The sequence below is a fragment of the Lepisma saccharinum genome, chromosome 8 (assembly GCF_977018435.1).
Source record: "Lepisma saccharinum chromosome 8, izLepSacc3.1, whole genome shotgun sequence".
NCBI lineage: Eukaryota > Metazoa > Arthropoda > Insecta > Zygentoma > Lepismatidae > Lepisma > Lepisma saccharinum.
Window position 1 is genome coordinate 82,189,473 of NC_139236.1, and position 14,672 is coordinate 82,204,144.

Consider the following 14,672-nt stretch of genomic DNA (forward strand, 5'->3'; position numbering starts at 1 on the left):
GAGAGTCCAAAATTTAATAAAAAATGTTGCCTGAATAGTATAAATAGTGTTATTTTGATAACAAATTAACATAAAATTGTAAAATAATAAGTTAAAAGTTGAAAAAAATGTCTTTGTGAATTCAAAATTTAATGAAAAAATGTTGCCTGAATAGTATAAATAGTGTTATTTTGGTAAAAATTAACATAAAGTTGTAAAATAATAAGTTAAAAGTTGAAAAAAATGTCTTTGTGAATCCAAAATTAATGAAAAAATGTTGCCTGAATAGTATAAATAGTGTTATTTTGGTAATAATAAGCCTAGACTTGTGAAATAAACAGATAGCAGTTGAGAACACACACTTTGTGTGTCGAAAATGTAACTAAAAGTCTTTCCTGAACAGATTGAATTGTATTATTTTGGTAATAATAAGCCTAGACTTGTGAAATAAACAGATAGCAGTTGAGAACACACACTTTGTGTGTCGAAAATGTAACTACAAGTCTTTCTTGAACAGATTGAATTGTGTTATTTTGGTAAAAATAGGTATAAATTTGTGAAATAAACAGATAGAAGTTGAGAACACACACTTTGTGTGTCGAAAATGTAACTAAAAATCTTTCCTGAACAGATTGAATTGTGTTATTTTGGTAATAATAAGCCTAAGCTTGTGAAATAAACAGATAGAAGTTAAAAACACACACTTTGTGTGTCGAAAATGTAACTAAAATTCTTTCCTGAATAGTATAAATAGTGTTATTTTGGTAAAAATAAGCCTAAGCTTGTGAAATAAAGAGATAGAAGTTGAGAACTCACACTTTGTGTGTCGAAAATGTAACTAAAATTCTTTCCTGAATAGTATAAATAGTGTTATTTTGGTAAAAATAGGTATAAAATTGTAAAATAATAAGTTAAAAAGTTGTAAAAATATCTTTGTGAGTCCAAAATTTAATAAAAAAATGTTGCCTGAATAGTATAAATAGTGTTATTTTGGTAAAAAATTAACATAAAATTAAGTTAAATAGCACACAGTAACATACATTTACTACCTAAATCAATAATCAAAGGGTCCTAGGTTCGTTACCCCGTGATAAAAGCAAATGGTGAAAACTGTAGGCCCCGTCCCTGATAGCTCTCCCTTCTTCATAGTACAGATAAAAAAAACTGCGCTAAAGCGTCGTGTGCCTTGGGGCAACCCTGAGCGGAATATTAATTGGCGGCGGAAACCAGTTCTACAAGCGACGCATAGCTTCGGAGATTTGACCCTTGCTGTGCATTTCCAGACATCCTTTGTTGTCTGGATTAATCCCCTGCCCTACAGTATTGCATAGCTTTCCCCTGTTCTTGCGTACTAGTTGACCTTGGAAAAACCGGTTCTGAAAATCTACCGACGCGTTCTCTGATTGGTCAATCAGATTCCTTCTTTGTTCTGACGTTGTGACGTCATTTGACCTTGAACGCACACTCCCCAAATTCCTTTCTCGTCTACCCTCAGAGCGGAGCTCACCGGTCTCCTGTCTGGCGTGTTGCACCACCGTGTTTCATAACATAATGAAATAATTGCATAATACTAATTAATAACGTTGCATATCGCGGGTTCGAGTACCGGGAGCGTCCCCAATCGTAATTGGACCTGTACCTACACCCATTACCACCGTTCATAGCAGTTCATAAACCATAGAAAACTTATTTTCAATATTATAAACATTAATATTATCGATTTATACATTACATACTTTGCAGTAATGAATATAAAACCATATGCATAGCGTTTAGTACCTCTAATTACCTTCTATATACATATTTTTCATAAAATAAATAAATATATATTCATAAAAAGTTATAAACATGCAAATACATAAATGTAAAGTATTCTAAGTACATGCAAATGAATTCTAAGTACGCGCAAATTAATTAAAACCCGTGCAAATTAGTTCTAAGTACGTGCAAATAAATTGCGAATATTAAACGCCCGAGGGCACAAACATCCGTTATCTCATTTCTATACTACTATCCTGGTCATCCGTGAAGCTCCGATGAAAAGTAGTTTACCCTCCCGCGGCGAATCCTCTGTTGGTCCTGACGAAACTAAGTCCATCCTTTCTCCGTGACGAGCCGCTTCGGTTGCAAATATGCCATGTACTTTGCCGTGTTGACAGTTCGTTCTGTCACTCAGAAAACCCGTTTCCCAACTCCCGATGTCTTGCTCGATATCAATTTTACCACAAATGCATTGCAAATATTCAGATAACATAAACCATACTTCACACTTGACATTTAACCATAATATGATTAAATAAACAAAAATGATTAATATCGAACGGTGATTTTTGACATGTCACTGGATACCTTGACACATATTCACAGTAGACTTTCTTTAATTCTAACTTGAGTAATTCGAAATGCTTGGTAATTCGAACACACGTTTATTCCTCCTGAAATCATCTTTAAAGATAGCCTACGTGTTTTTGTTAAACTAAATTTTCGATAATTCGAACTTTTTCGTGTCCCCTCCGAGTTCGAATTAAAAAGAGTTCACTGTGTACACCCACACAGGGTGTCCCTAAATTTCCTCCCTGATTAAAAACGCTTGTACCTACTGAAGATTTTAAGATAGAGAATTCAACTTCTGTCAAAATATGGAAAGAATCACAAAGTTTATCTTGTTCCATGTCCCATTGATGTGGCGCAAGTGAAACAGGAATTGTGTCCAAGAAATTAAAATTTTGTTTAAATCATGCAAAAGCGACGTCTGTGCTGTAGTATTATGAGACACATTGACCGAAAAATGTTCAAAGGAACGTTCAGACCAGGTACGGAAGGACACCACCTGAAGTCAAGAACATAAAGTTCTGGTATGAAAAGCTCAAGGGGAGAGGGAGTGTGTTTGATCTTCCACGAAATTCCATTGCCATAGGAACTAAGTGTAGAGAGACTGCGAGGGTCTTGTCTTGCAAGCAGAGAGTCCAAAGTCTATCACCGGTGAATGCATAGCGGTTCTGATCCCACTTTAAACTATAGGCTCAGTCTCGACTAGCGTATCTTAGCTTAAAATGAACTTAGAACAAACATTCACAATTATGTTCTTGCTGAAAGAAGAAGGAAAACATTTGTATTTGCTTACCTGAGCACATATGTTGGCATTCAGAGTCTGTTTCGAAGTTATTCTCGTTTCCCCCACATCCACCGTATGTAAAGTGTTGGCACGATTTCGTGTTGGAATTGTAGAACCAACGGATAACGGCTTTTGTGCAGTTTCTTGAACTCGGAGGCATCCTGCATAGCATGCCCATCAATTCGGCTTAGAAAGAAAGCGTAGCTATTTTAATAATATTGTACTTCTTAACAAAAATACAACTGTTCAGATCATTAAAACAATTCTAAGGTCAGCATCACACGAAACAGAATTTAGCTCTGTATCCTGAAAAAAATTGGAAAGCTTTTTAAAAAATCTTGTGCATCTACCCAGACCAAGTGTCTTTATGCTGCATGCTGCTTCCTCAGAGATTTATACAGTTTTGGGAGTAAAGTGTCGATTATACCCGTGCAGTTAATCAAAACTAGATGTAGGAAGAACGCATAGATAAGTAAGAAATGAAGAATTTGTTTAAATTTAGTACCGTATTAGCACTACTACTAGGCACGCAGTAAGTAGGCCCTGAGCCTCAGGGACTGTTGGCGCCACGGGTTTATTATTATTATTATTATTGCTATTATTATTATTAGAACTACATTAATTAATGAATAGATTTCTCTCGGACTCTCGACCAGGTGGGTCCTGGAGAAGTGTCCAAACTTTCGTGATCTTTCGCATAAAAATGTAATTTTCGAAATTCTTAAACTGTGAAACCATTTATTTTTTTGGATTAAAATGGTGCAATATGAGAAACTAATCTGGGTACTATATTTTACGCTTATTTTTTTTCGATCTAGCGCAGTTTTTACATTGATTATTATTTTCGAACACTAATTGAAGCCCTTACATAAGATTGGATAATTCTTAGATTCAAAATTACATATAAAATAACTTGCATGCTTTTACTTACGTGAGCAGTATTGTATGCATCTTGTCTTGGTGATGAAATTGTTGTCATTTCCGCCACAGCCTCTGAATGTAAACTCGTGGCATGTTTTTGTCGATTTTTGAAAGTGCCAACGCGTTTGGTTTCCTTCGCATCTTCCAACATCTTTAGTTAAGCTGCAGGTTCTAACTTTACGTTCTTTGGGATGAAAAATATATGTATGAGAATTTCATGAAATACCGTTACTTACGGACCAAAATTAAAGCTATTTTTTATGTATACCTTAAATATGTCAATGTTTGATATTAATAGGATTGTATGGCTCCTGGATGTGATTGATAAGTAGTGGTCGCTTTTATTGAATCTATCAAGTATCTTCTGAGATATCAGTCGGTTAAAGTTAACTATGGATTCGGGCCAGTGGGGTAAAAGGCCAATAAATTAAATTAGTGTTGTCTTCAAATTGTATTCCTTGCTATATTTACATGTAATTCCTGGAGCTTTCGTTGAGAAGAATAATGATGAATTTCTGTAGGGTAAACCAACAGTTGAGTTCCGGAGAAGATGCCTTCTTTACATCAGTGTCATCTTGAGTGATTGAAGTAAAGATATTTTCTCATGTTATCCAACTGTCCGGTCCTGGAGAAAATTCCAGTCAAACGACAGTCTTGTAATGAACCTGAGAGTTTAAGGTTTTATATTTGTAAGAAGTTAAGATTTTTAAAATGTTTGTTACTTCAAATAATGTGCAAGTTGTCACAGACAATTATAGTTAGATTGATACAGTTGTAGTTGGAACTTTTATATATGTTTATAAATACGTCAAAATCTGTTCGTGTTGACGTCACTTTCTCATCTCAGCAGAGGAAGTGAACCAACCTGAATGTTTCTCACCTGACGACAGACTGAGATTAAAAAACAGGTGAAGGTGAAGAATCAATAAGAACTTGGAAACGGAGGGAATTCAAGTATATATTTTGGGTTTCCGAGTTTTCTTCTTGCCGATAAGTTGAAAGTAAGCAATTAATTATGTTCTTTGACTTTCGCTATATGTGAGGGAATTGCCCAACGTTAGTATTGAATGTTCTAGTGTTTTACTGGTAAGTGATTATGAAATATACGGATTATAAAACTGCGTTTTAACTTTGAAAACAGTGTTGTGTTTCTTTTCTACCCAGCAAGCCCTGATGATTTGCACATTCTCATGTTCCCGACTAAAGGAGTAGCGGACTAACTTTGTGATGACTGGTGTACAACCGGGGAACGTTGCACTCTCCTCTTCTGAAACTGATGTGAAGAGGTTTTTTTTTGCATTATCTACCAGTTATGTACTGGAAGAGGTTTTGATCTAATATCACCGTCATTTTCAGCAACTGAAGTTGAAGGTTCTTCTCGAATGAGTTCTGAAACATATTCCTCTCTAATGTTACTGTCATCTTCAGGAACTTAAGGGAAGTAGTTGTCTCGAGTACACCGGATGAGTTCTGAAGACAGGGAAAAAATTACTTGAAGAATGGATTAAAGAAAGAACTGGAGCCGTAAATAAAACATACGAACTGTGCAAATGAGGCAAATTAAAAAAAAAAGATATTCCTCTGTAAATTAGTTTCAAGAAACAACAGAAACGAAACTATTCCAAATTGTAATGTCGATCAGTGGTGCAGAGGCATTTTTTATTTAAGCAAGACCCAGACACAACACAAAGAACACACAAGCTTGAGCCGTTTCATTTTTTAACATACCTTATAAACTCCGTACCAGCTAACTGTAGACCAGGCGAACGAGAACAAGTCTCTGCGCAAGTAGTGACGCGAGACGACTCCACCAATGAACAGTGAGAGGAACGGGATTGTGTAATGGGCGACGGGAGTTACCCGATTTCTTATGCAGCGTTGCAAACTTTTGAAAGGGATAATACCGAACGCACGTGGCAAACGGACCGTATTCTTGTCTCCAGGTCCGTACGATTGGTTTAAGAATTTGTTAGGGAAATATTAGGGATAAAACTACAAGAGCAAATTTTGACAAGCCGTGCATTTAGCATACGGACTAAGGTCTGGACCGTACGGTTGGCAACACTGCGCTTTCACCACTAGATTTTCCTCTTCCTCCTCTGCCGATATGCGCGGCCCTGCTCTACAGTTAGTTGGGACAGGGTATAGTTCTTAATTTTAACATTTCCATAACCTGGTACTGACAACTAAGATAGCAATATCTTCAAAATAATTTTGAGTCTTTTTACACATTTTATCGCTATTTTCAAAATCGTTTTAACAGGTTTTAAAAGCATAGACAATTATGTAACCTCTAGGCTTCATTTCATTGTTATTACACTAATTTTAATCAGTTTTACTTCCTTATACTAAAAATGTCTGAGAGCACAGATCAAATGAAGAAACTAGTATCACAATGTAGCGTAATAGATTCACGGTGGTTTTGAATATTTTGGATAGGGATATAATGTAGAGGAAATACACTTTTGGCGATTAACTACTAAGATTAGGATTTTCTGAATGCCAGCATCTTGCATATTACCTGGAGGGAAGGTACAAGGCAAGCTATTTGGATCAAAGGATTTAAGGGTGCACTGCATACTCTCCCCAACATTTGAAGATTCGTTGTACCCCTGTACCCTCCAGTTCCTGCGTCACTGATGCCAAAACACTTCACAAAACGACACATGCACTCTACATTATGATCAAAAAATATCCATACATTTTACCTTTAAACGCCCTGGGATCATCCTGCCCTTGCAATGGTAGTGGAACAACGTTCATGTGAAGAACTGTCCTCGACACTTTGGGTCTCCTCATTGGAACCATTGGCATTTGTTGGCCGTATAGAGAATATCTGGGAAACATATTTCTGTTGTAGCGTTTATTCTGATATCCATAAGGCACTCTTGCAGGAACCCTATACATTGCAGGTGGATAAGGGTACATGCGCGGTTGTGGTCTTCTCCCTACAGGCAGGCCTCTTCCTTCCATGAGATTTCCTTGTCAATAAAATGTAAACAATAATGTCAATTCATGACTTTAGGACTTAGTACAATATCAGAACATAGTGAAAGTAACGTTTAAGGATACCAAAAGGCGTCAACGGAAAACTTTCTAAGGGTCAAACTTGAGAATTAAATTATGCAGATACGGAGCAATAGAGGACAAATTAAGAAGTGAGATACATAGAAAAAGAGAATAAATCAAATCAGTAGGAGACAAATAAAATTAGGAGAAATAAAGAAGGGAGAGGAAGAGAAAAGAGGGTAAATAAATAATGACAGACATAGAAAAAGATGAAAATAAAGAAAAAAGATACATAGAAAAGAGGGTAAATAAAGAAATGAGAGACAGAAAAAGATGAAAATAAAGAAAAAGATACATAGAAAAAAGATAAAAATAAGGAAGTGAGAGACATAGGAAAATAAAATAAGTAATGAAATTAGAGGCATAGAGAAAGAATAGAAATAAAGACGAGACAGAGAAAAAGAGGGAAAATGAAAAAGTGAGAGACAGAATAACAGAAGACAAATAACGAAGTGAGAGTAAAATATGAGAAAAATAAAGGAGTGAGAGACATAGAAAAAGAGGATAAATAAATAAATGGAAGACAAGAAAAGAGAATAGATAAAGCATTGGAAGACAGAATAAGAGATGAGAAATAAGTTAGAGACAAGAAAAGAGAAGATAAATAAAGAAGTGAGAGACAAGGAGAGAAAAGAGAAAGAAGTGAAAGACATGGAGAGAGAAGAGAAATAAAGAAGTTTTGAGACAGGGAGGGAGAGGAGAAATAAAAATGTGAGAGAAAGATAAGATAAGAAGGGAAATATCAATAGGATATCTCCTTATCATTAACATGTAATACAGAAGGCTGTTCAGTGTATGTTTGACCAAACGCGATTCCTTCCCCCCATGCGCAAAATGAACTCACCCGACCTTGGTCGGACACGATTGTCAGTGTAGTGTGTGAGCTGTTAGAGAGTGGTTGTGTTTTCTTGCTGGGCCAAATATCCCGCCCAAACTGAGCCGCTTGTGGGAGGAGTACGTTGTAAAACTTTTCCAAGTGTTTGTGTTTTCTCGCTTGGCCGAAAATGCCACCAAAACTGAGTTGCTTTTGGGAGGGTTATGCTGTAGCCCTTTACGATGCAAAGTTCAGTGTGTCAATGATCAGGAAGCAGTGTAAGAGCAAGGGTTGTGACGTTAGATTGACTTTAATCAAGAATCTGATCGGCAAGTATAAGGATTCCATGGCCGTGAGAACACGACCGTGCACACAAGCCACCACCAGTATGCAGGTGAAAATTCGCAGAATGGCCATGCAAGAGAATACCCCGACCAAAAGACAGATGGCGAATCGTCTAAATGTGTCTTTGGGAACTGATAACCACACCTTGCGCCAACAACTGAATCATGTAAAGGTGTTCAAGGCTAGCGGTCATCACCTTACCGATGCCCACCGACGGGAATGCAAGACATCACACACCCTCGCATTCTACCAGAATATGAAGGAGGCTACTGGAATACAGGCCATACCTTTCAACGATATACCTGTGAAGTCTCCAGACGAAAGTCCAATGGACTTTTGTGGATTTGGACTGCTTAAAAAGGGTTTAGGCAAAAGACGTGTCACAACTGTGAATGGACTCTGGAAAGCTGTGTAACAGGCATGGAACAAGATCCCCCTCGTAGTTCTCCAACGGAGCCTTCTGCAATGGAAACTACGTTGCCGGGCCATTGTTCGGAACCAGGGGAGACACATCCAGCATTGTCGCACCTGGCGTCACGGATTTTCGTAACTATTTGGAAAGTACAATTTGGTCACATATACGCTGAACAGCCTCTGTATCTGGAAGCTCTTACGACTATCGTTAATTTATGTTACCCTGGCTATCTTGTCATAATTGATGGGAGCTTCCCTTCTTACATTAGGTGTCATCCTGAATTTACTTAGCAGTAATTGTATGATATCTGACATTGGCATAATGATCTCTGTATTTTTGTGCAATACAACGAAGAAATTTGTTCTGTTATTTCGATATTTTTTCCTATTATATTGCGTGTAAGGTGGCCAAACTACACTTGCATATTCTAATTAGTTGCACAAAGCAATTAGGCTTATTATGCAGTAAAATACTTTTGAAAACTAAACGCAACTTTAACATGTTAATGGTAGATGCCTGAGAATATAATATTCGATGACGTTAGGTGTACAGTCACGTACACTCCAAGGTTGTAACAATCCCATTGACTCTCATCGGGATCGTCACAACCCAGAACTCTCCGTGACTGTACACAAGTGTTCACTAAAGGTCTATCCACTCTTCAATGAAATCTCTTTTTGTACATGTACAGTGCGTTAAACGAAAAACCGGCCCCGCGGTACATGTTTAATAGTTGGCTCATTTGTCTGTTTCGTTGTTGTGGCAGTCTTGTATGTACGTGTACTTGTGAGGGGGTGCGAGGAATGGGCGAGAGGGGAGGTGGGATGGAGGGAGGGAGTGTACAGACAGATTCATATCTCTGTACCTCGGAGCCGGTTTTTCGTTGAACGGACTGTATTACGCAGTGTTTTTATAACAATAGTACACTCACCTGGATAATCTGATAGTGTGGCATCTGAATCGTCTTCTATTTGTCGTTTTGAGGTTTTTGCCAATATCCCAGAATGAACCTTGAATTGAAACTTGTATAAGTTTTAATTATTTTTCTATAGGAAGATTTTCTCTACGGTTATTGACCAGGAAAGGTCTGGAAGAGATTGCAAAGTCACTTCGTGGTTGAATTTTCTCCAGAACTTTATCGTTAACCCGAGAGATCATCTTAATAATTTGATTCCAAAATTTTGAAAATTTTCAATGTTACAGTTCGCCTTTCGTAATATGTGGGACCACTCTCCCAAATCTAGAGGTGTTGAGATTACTATAGCGGATGTGGTGTTTATTTTATCAACAAAAAATATGTATTTATTTAGCATTATACATGGCCAGAGGTAGATAAATACAGGTCGCCTGAAAATGTTCACCTGGCGACTGAATTTTATCAGTTCTGAATTTTTTTTATTTTAAATATTTCGAGTTCGCGTATGGAAATTTCCATTACCTCTTCTAAAATAAGAAGTATAGTATGTATTTATTAATGTTTGTGTGTTCTCTGTATCGTTAAATCAGAATATGATTGATTGAATTAAAATTGTTTTGGGTGCGTCGGCACATCAGGCAATTTTACACCCTTCAATGAACACTGGGAAGATCCCTTTATCTAAAACTCTTACCTCAAATAAAAAGTGGTGTAAAAAGTTAAAAAATGCACGTTGTAAATGGACCTGCATTGGACAAACACAACATATTAAAAAAAGGTAAGGTAAGCTTAAAACTACCTCAGAGAGAGTGGAAGAGACTTACTCTTCTCAAAACCCTAAAACCACTTGACAAAACACTGACATTGTCACCCAACACGGATGACAAGTCCTTTGGAATGTTAAAACTCTGACTGAGGTTGTTAAAATCTGCACATTCAACAAAAACGTGTCGAACACTTAAAATAACGTCACAACTAAGTTAAATCCGAATAGTAAATATATCTTTATAAATTTTCGCACTGCTCCTAGCCGAATTTTATAATCTGCAGCGATATGGTAGCGTCAGCCATAATATGTTAAAATGTATTGAATACTTGGAATTTAGAATTTTTATTACTCCATATAAACCATATACATTGGTATTTGGATGGTTAAGACCTCTTTATTACAAGGCGATCCAGTCTCTTCCGTAAGCGGCCGTCTCGGCCCGGTCTATTCCCTAAGCGGCCGTTTGGCCCAATCTCTTTCGTAAGCGGATGTATCGGTCAGGTCGTTTAATTAAGCGGCTGCCTCGGTCTGGTCTCTTCCGTAAGCGGTTGTCTCGTTCCGGTCTCTTAACTAAGCGGCCGTCTCGGTCAGGTCTCTTCCGTAAGCGGCCGTCTCGGCCCGGTCTATTCCCTCACCGGCTGTTTGGCCTGGTCTCTTCCGTAAGCCGTTGTCTCGGTCAGGTCTCTTAATTAAGCGGCCGTCTCGGTCGGGTCTCTTCCGTAAGCGGCCGCCTCGGTCCGGTCTCTTCCGTAAGCGGTTGTCTCGTTCCGATCTCTTAATTAAGCGGCCGTCTCGGTCAGGTCTCTTAATTAAGCGGCCGTCTCGGCCAAGACTCTTCCGTAAGCGGCCGTGACGGCCCGGTCTATTCCCTAAGCGGCCGTTTGGCCCGGTCTCTTACGTAAGCGGTTGTCTCGTTCCAGTCTCTTAATTAAGCGGCCGTCTAGGTCTCTTCCGTAAGCGGTTGTCTCGTTCCAGTCTCTTAATTAAGCGGCCGCCTCGGCCAGGTCTCTTCCGTAAGCCGCCGTTGCGGCCCAGTCTCTTCCGTAAGCGGCCGTTTGGCCCAGTCTCTTCCGTAAGCGGATGTCTCGGTCAGGTCGTTTAATTAAGCGGCTGCCTCGGTCTGGTCTCTTCCGTAAGCGGTTGTCTCGTTCCGGTCTCTTAACTAAGCGGCCGTCTCGGTCCGGTCTCTTCCGTAAGCGGCCGTCTCGGCCCGGTCTATTCCCTCACCGGCTGTTTGGTCTGGTCTCTTCCGTAAGCCGTTGTCTCGGTCAGGTCTCTTAATTAAGCGGCCGTCTCGGTCGGGTCTCTTCCGTAAGCGGCCGCCTCGGTCCGGTCTCTTCCGTAAGCGGTTGTCTCGGTCCGATCTCTTAATTAAGCGGCCGTCTCGGTCAGGTCTCTTAATTAAGCGGTCGTCTCGGCCAAGACTCTTCCGTAAGCGGCCGTGACGGCCCGGTCTATTCCCTAAGCGGCCGTTTGGCCCGGTCTCTTCCGTAAGCGGTTGTCTCGTTCCAGTCTCTTAATTAAGCTGCCGTCTCGGCCCAGTCTCTTCCGTAAGCGGCTGTCTCAGCCCGGTCTATTCCCTAAGCGGTCGTTTGGCCCAGTCTCTTCCGTAAGCGGTTGTCTCGTTCCAGTCTCTTAATTAAACGGCCACCTCGGTCCGGTCTCTTTCGTAAGCGGTTGTCTCGTTCCGATCTCTTTCGTAAGCGGTTGTCTCGTTCCGGTCTCTTAATTATTCGGCCGTCTCTGTCAGGTCTCTAACTTAAGCGGCCGTCTCGGTCCAGTCTCTTCCGTAAGCGGTTGTCTCCTTCCAGTCTTTTAATTAAGCGGCCGCCTCGGTCCGGTCTCTTTCGTAAGCGGTTGTCTCGTTCCGGTCTCTTAATTAAGCGGCCGTCTCGGCCCGGTCTATTCCCTAAGCGGCCGTTTCGTTCCGGTCTCTTCCGTGAGCAGTTGTCTCGGTCCGGTCTCCTCCGTAAGCAGTTTTCTTGGTCCCGTCTCTTCCGTAAGCGGTTGTCACGGTTTATCTCTGCTGTAAGCGCCTGTCTCGGTCTGGTCTCTGCTTTGATTGATTGATTTGGTGTTTGGAGTCTAGTTTATGCACAGAAAGGCTAATCCAGGCTGGACCTACAGTTTAAAATGGGATCCTAACTCCTACGTGCGTCCGCGTCGTATCCGGGACCTTTTGATTATCTCGCATTGTAGAAACTTGAAGAGAATAGAAGTTTTGGTGGAAAATGTAAGCATGAATGTCTCCTGACCGTGAGGAAGCAATTTAAGTTAGTTGCTCGTTATCGCATTATCAAATGTTGATCACTACAGTTCATTAGTGAAATCACTTCTTTTCTTTTTCAATTGATGGGGCAACATCAAATATAGCTCATCAAAACGAAATAGAATAGACCTATCCAGATTTAAAGATTGATTGATTGAATTGAAATTTTTGTGTGCGTCCGTACATGATGCCATTTTGCACCCTTCAATGTTTGATTGATTGAATTGGTGTTTTAAGTCCACTTTATGCACAGTAAGGCTAATCGGGACTGGACCTACAGTTTAAAGTGGGATCCGAACCACTATGTGCCTCCACCGGGAATCGAACCCGGGACCCCTTGGCACCCTTCAATGTATGCGCGCCAGATTTAAAGAGTTCGCTGTGTTATGAGCAACAGACTATCAAGAGGGGGTGGGTAGGAAGGGTTTTAGTTAGCAAGCGATTGTGTACGAAATACGTTTTTATGCCGTTACCAATAACTTTGAGTGAGTCGGAGTTTGTTTCAAGTCCACTTTTGGCACAGGTAGGTTAATTGAGAGTGGACATACAGTTTAAAGTTGGATCCGAACCACTGTGTACCTCCACCGGGCACCGAATCCGGGACCCCTTAATTACAAGGTGACGAAGTTACCATTACGCCCATCAGGGAGACCTACCAATCACTTTGAAACGTGATTTTCGGAAGACAGCTTACGCTTGGTTCTGTAGAGCACTTCACGAAATTTAATATCGATAGTTCAGCAGCTTTGATTGCAAATTTAAAGTTTTACTTTTTCATTAACTAGTACTTTTTTAAATTCATTATATTGCCGGCCCCGTAGCTGAGTGGTTAGCACTTCGCGCTGCGACTCCAGGGGTTCCGGGTTCGAGTCCAGGCATGGGCATGGATGTTAGTGAGTATGCATTCATCAATTTCATCATATCATCACCCATCCCATCTTCGCAAATTAGCCAAGAGTGGCACAAAAAGCGAAGTAAAATAAAGCAAATCAAGGTAAATGCATTATAATTTGTTCATTACCCATTAATATTATAACATATTAGAACTATGGTTCTTTATTCTAACGAAAACGTGTGTTATTTGATAAATTTACAACCATCTATAATAAGTGTTTTATACTTGTGTATAATAGTGTTTTATATTCATTTTACAAAAGAACCCATGTACGTAAATTGGCATTGTTCATTTCAAGTTAGAAAATATAAAAGATTGTTACTTTCATTGTTGATGAAGGAAATAAAGTTCAGTTAGTTATTTTCCGGACTGAATAACGAATTAAGAACTCATTAAATCGAAAAAGAAATGGTGTAAAATACAAGAAACCACTTATGTAAAATAATAAATTAAACAATCTCTGCTGGATATTAATTCAACTGGTTGATCGAGGGAAACGTCTCCCCGCATGATAAAATATTGAAAATTCAATAAAAAGCGGTTCCGTATATGTTTCTAAATTAAAACGCAGACTGTTAAATTTTAACGGTAGAATATTTTAAATTTTACGATAAATTGTAACCGTGTTGGTATGTTACAGATAGAATATCAAATACTTTTTCTTGATATTCATCCACAGATGTGCATGTGTAGAAAAGTTTATCTTTCGCCATGTGGTGATAGCTACCAAGAATTGTCGACGATTCTATAGATGTCAAGTCTGAAACATGTTAATTCACATGTGTTGTAGAAATTGATCATGCAATAAACTTTAAGAAAATGACATCACAAAAAGTGCATTAAAAGTTCTGAAGAAACAAACAAGTCTTCTTTTTTAAGGAACAATGAAATTATAAATATCCGTATCTCACCTGAAAGAAAACTACACACATTATCCAAGCATAGTACATTGTCGATTATATTGCACATATCCTTCGAGAAGTAATATGGCAGGAAAATAACTGCATCAAATCAAAAAAATATTATTATTGGTTATATTTTTTCCCAGCTATATTATGGGATATTTTTTAAGGCTTGATCGAAGAAAGTCATTCCATGTCGATTGCTTTGGCGAACATATCGCGAAAATGTTTGTAGAGTCAGCAGCACTAAACAGCGCACATTC

General features: G+C 39.1%; 1 protein-coding gene across 1 annotated transcript in view; it reads right to left on the reverse strand.

The window, feature by feature from the left end:
• The window catches only part of LOC145991591 (carboxypeptidase inhibitor SmCI-like), a 28,769-nt gene extending 14,264 nt beyond the window's left edge, over window positions 1–14,505 (reverse strand). Inside the window, exons 1-5 of the mRNA XM_083127650.1 lie at window positions 14,419–14,505; window positions 9,590–9,668; window positions 6,724–6,996; window positions 4,026–4,199; window positions 3,104–3,280 (exon numbers count right to left, since the gene is read on the reverse strand). Coding sequence (XP_082983776.1) covers window positions 3,104–3,280; window positions 4,026–4,199; window positions 6,724–6,996; window positions 9,590–9,668; window positions 14,419–14,457 — 742 coding nt within the window. The 5' untranslated portion in view covers window positions 14,458–14,505. The remainder of the gene's footprint in view (window positions 1–3,103; window positions 3,281–4,025; window positions 4,200–6,723; window positions 6,997–9,589; window positions 9,669–14,418) is intronic.
• Between the last annotated feature and the right edge of the window lie 167 nt (window positions 14,506–14,672).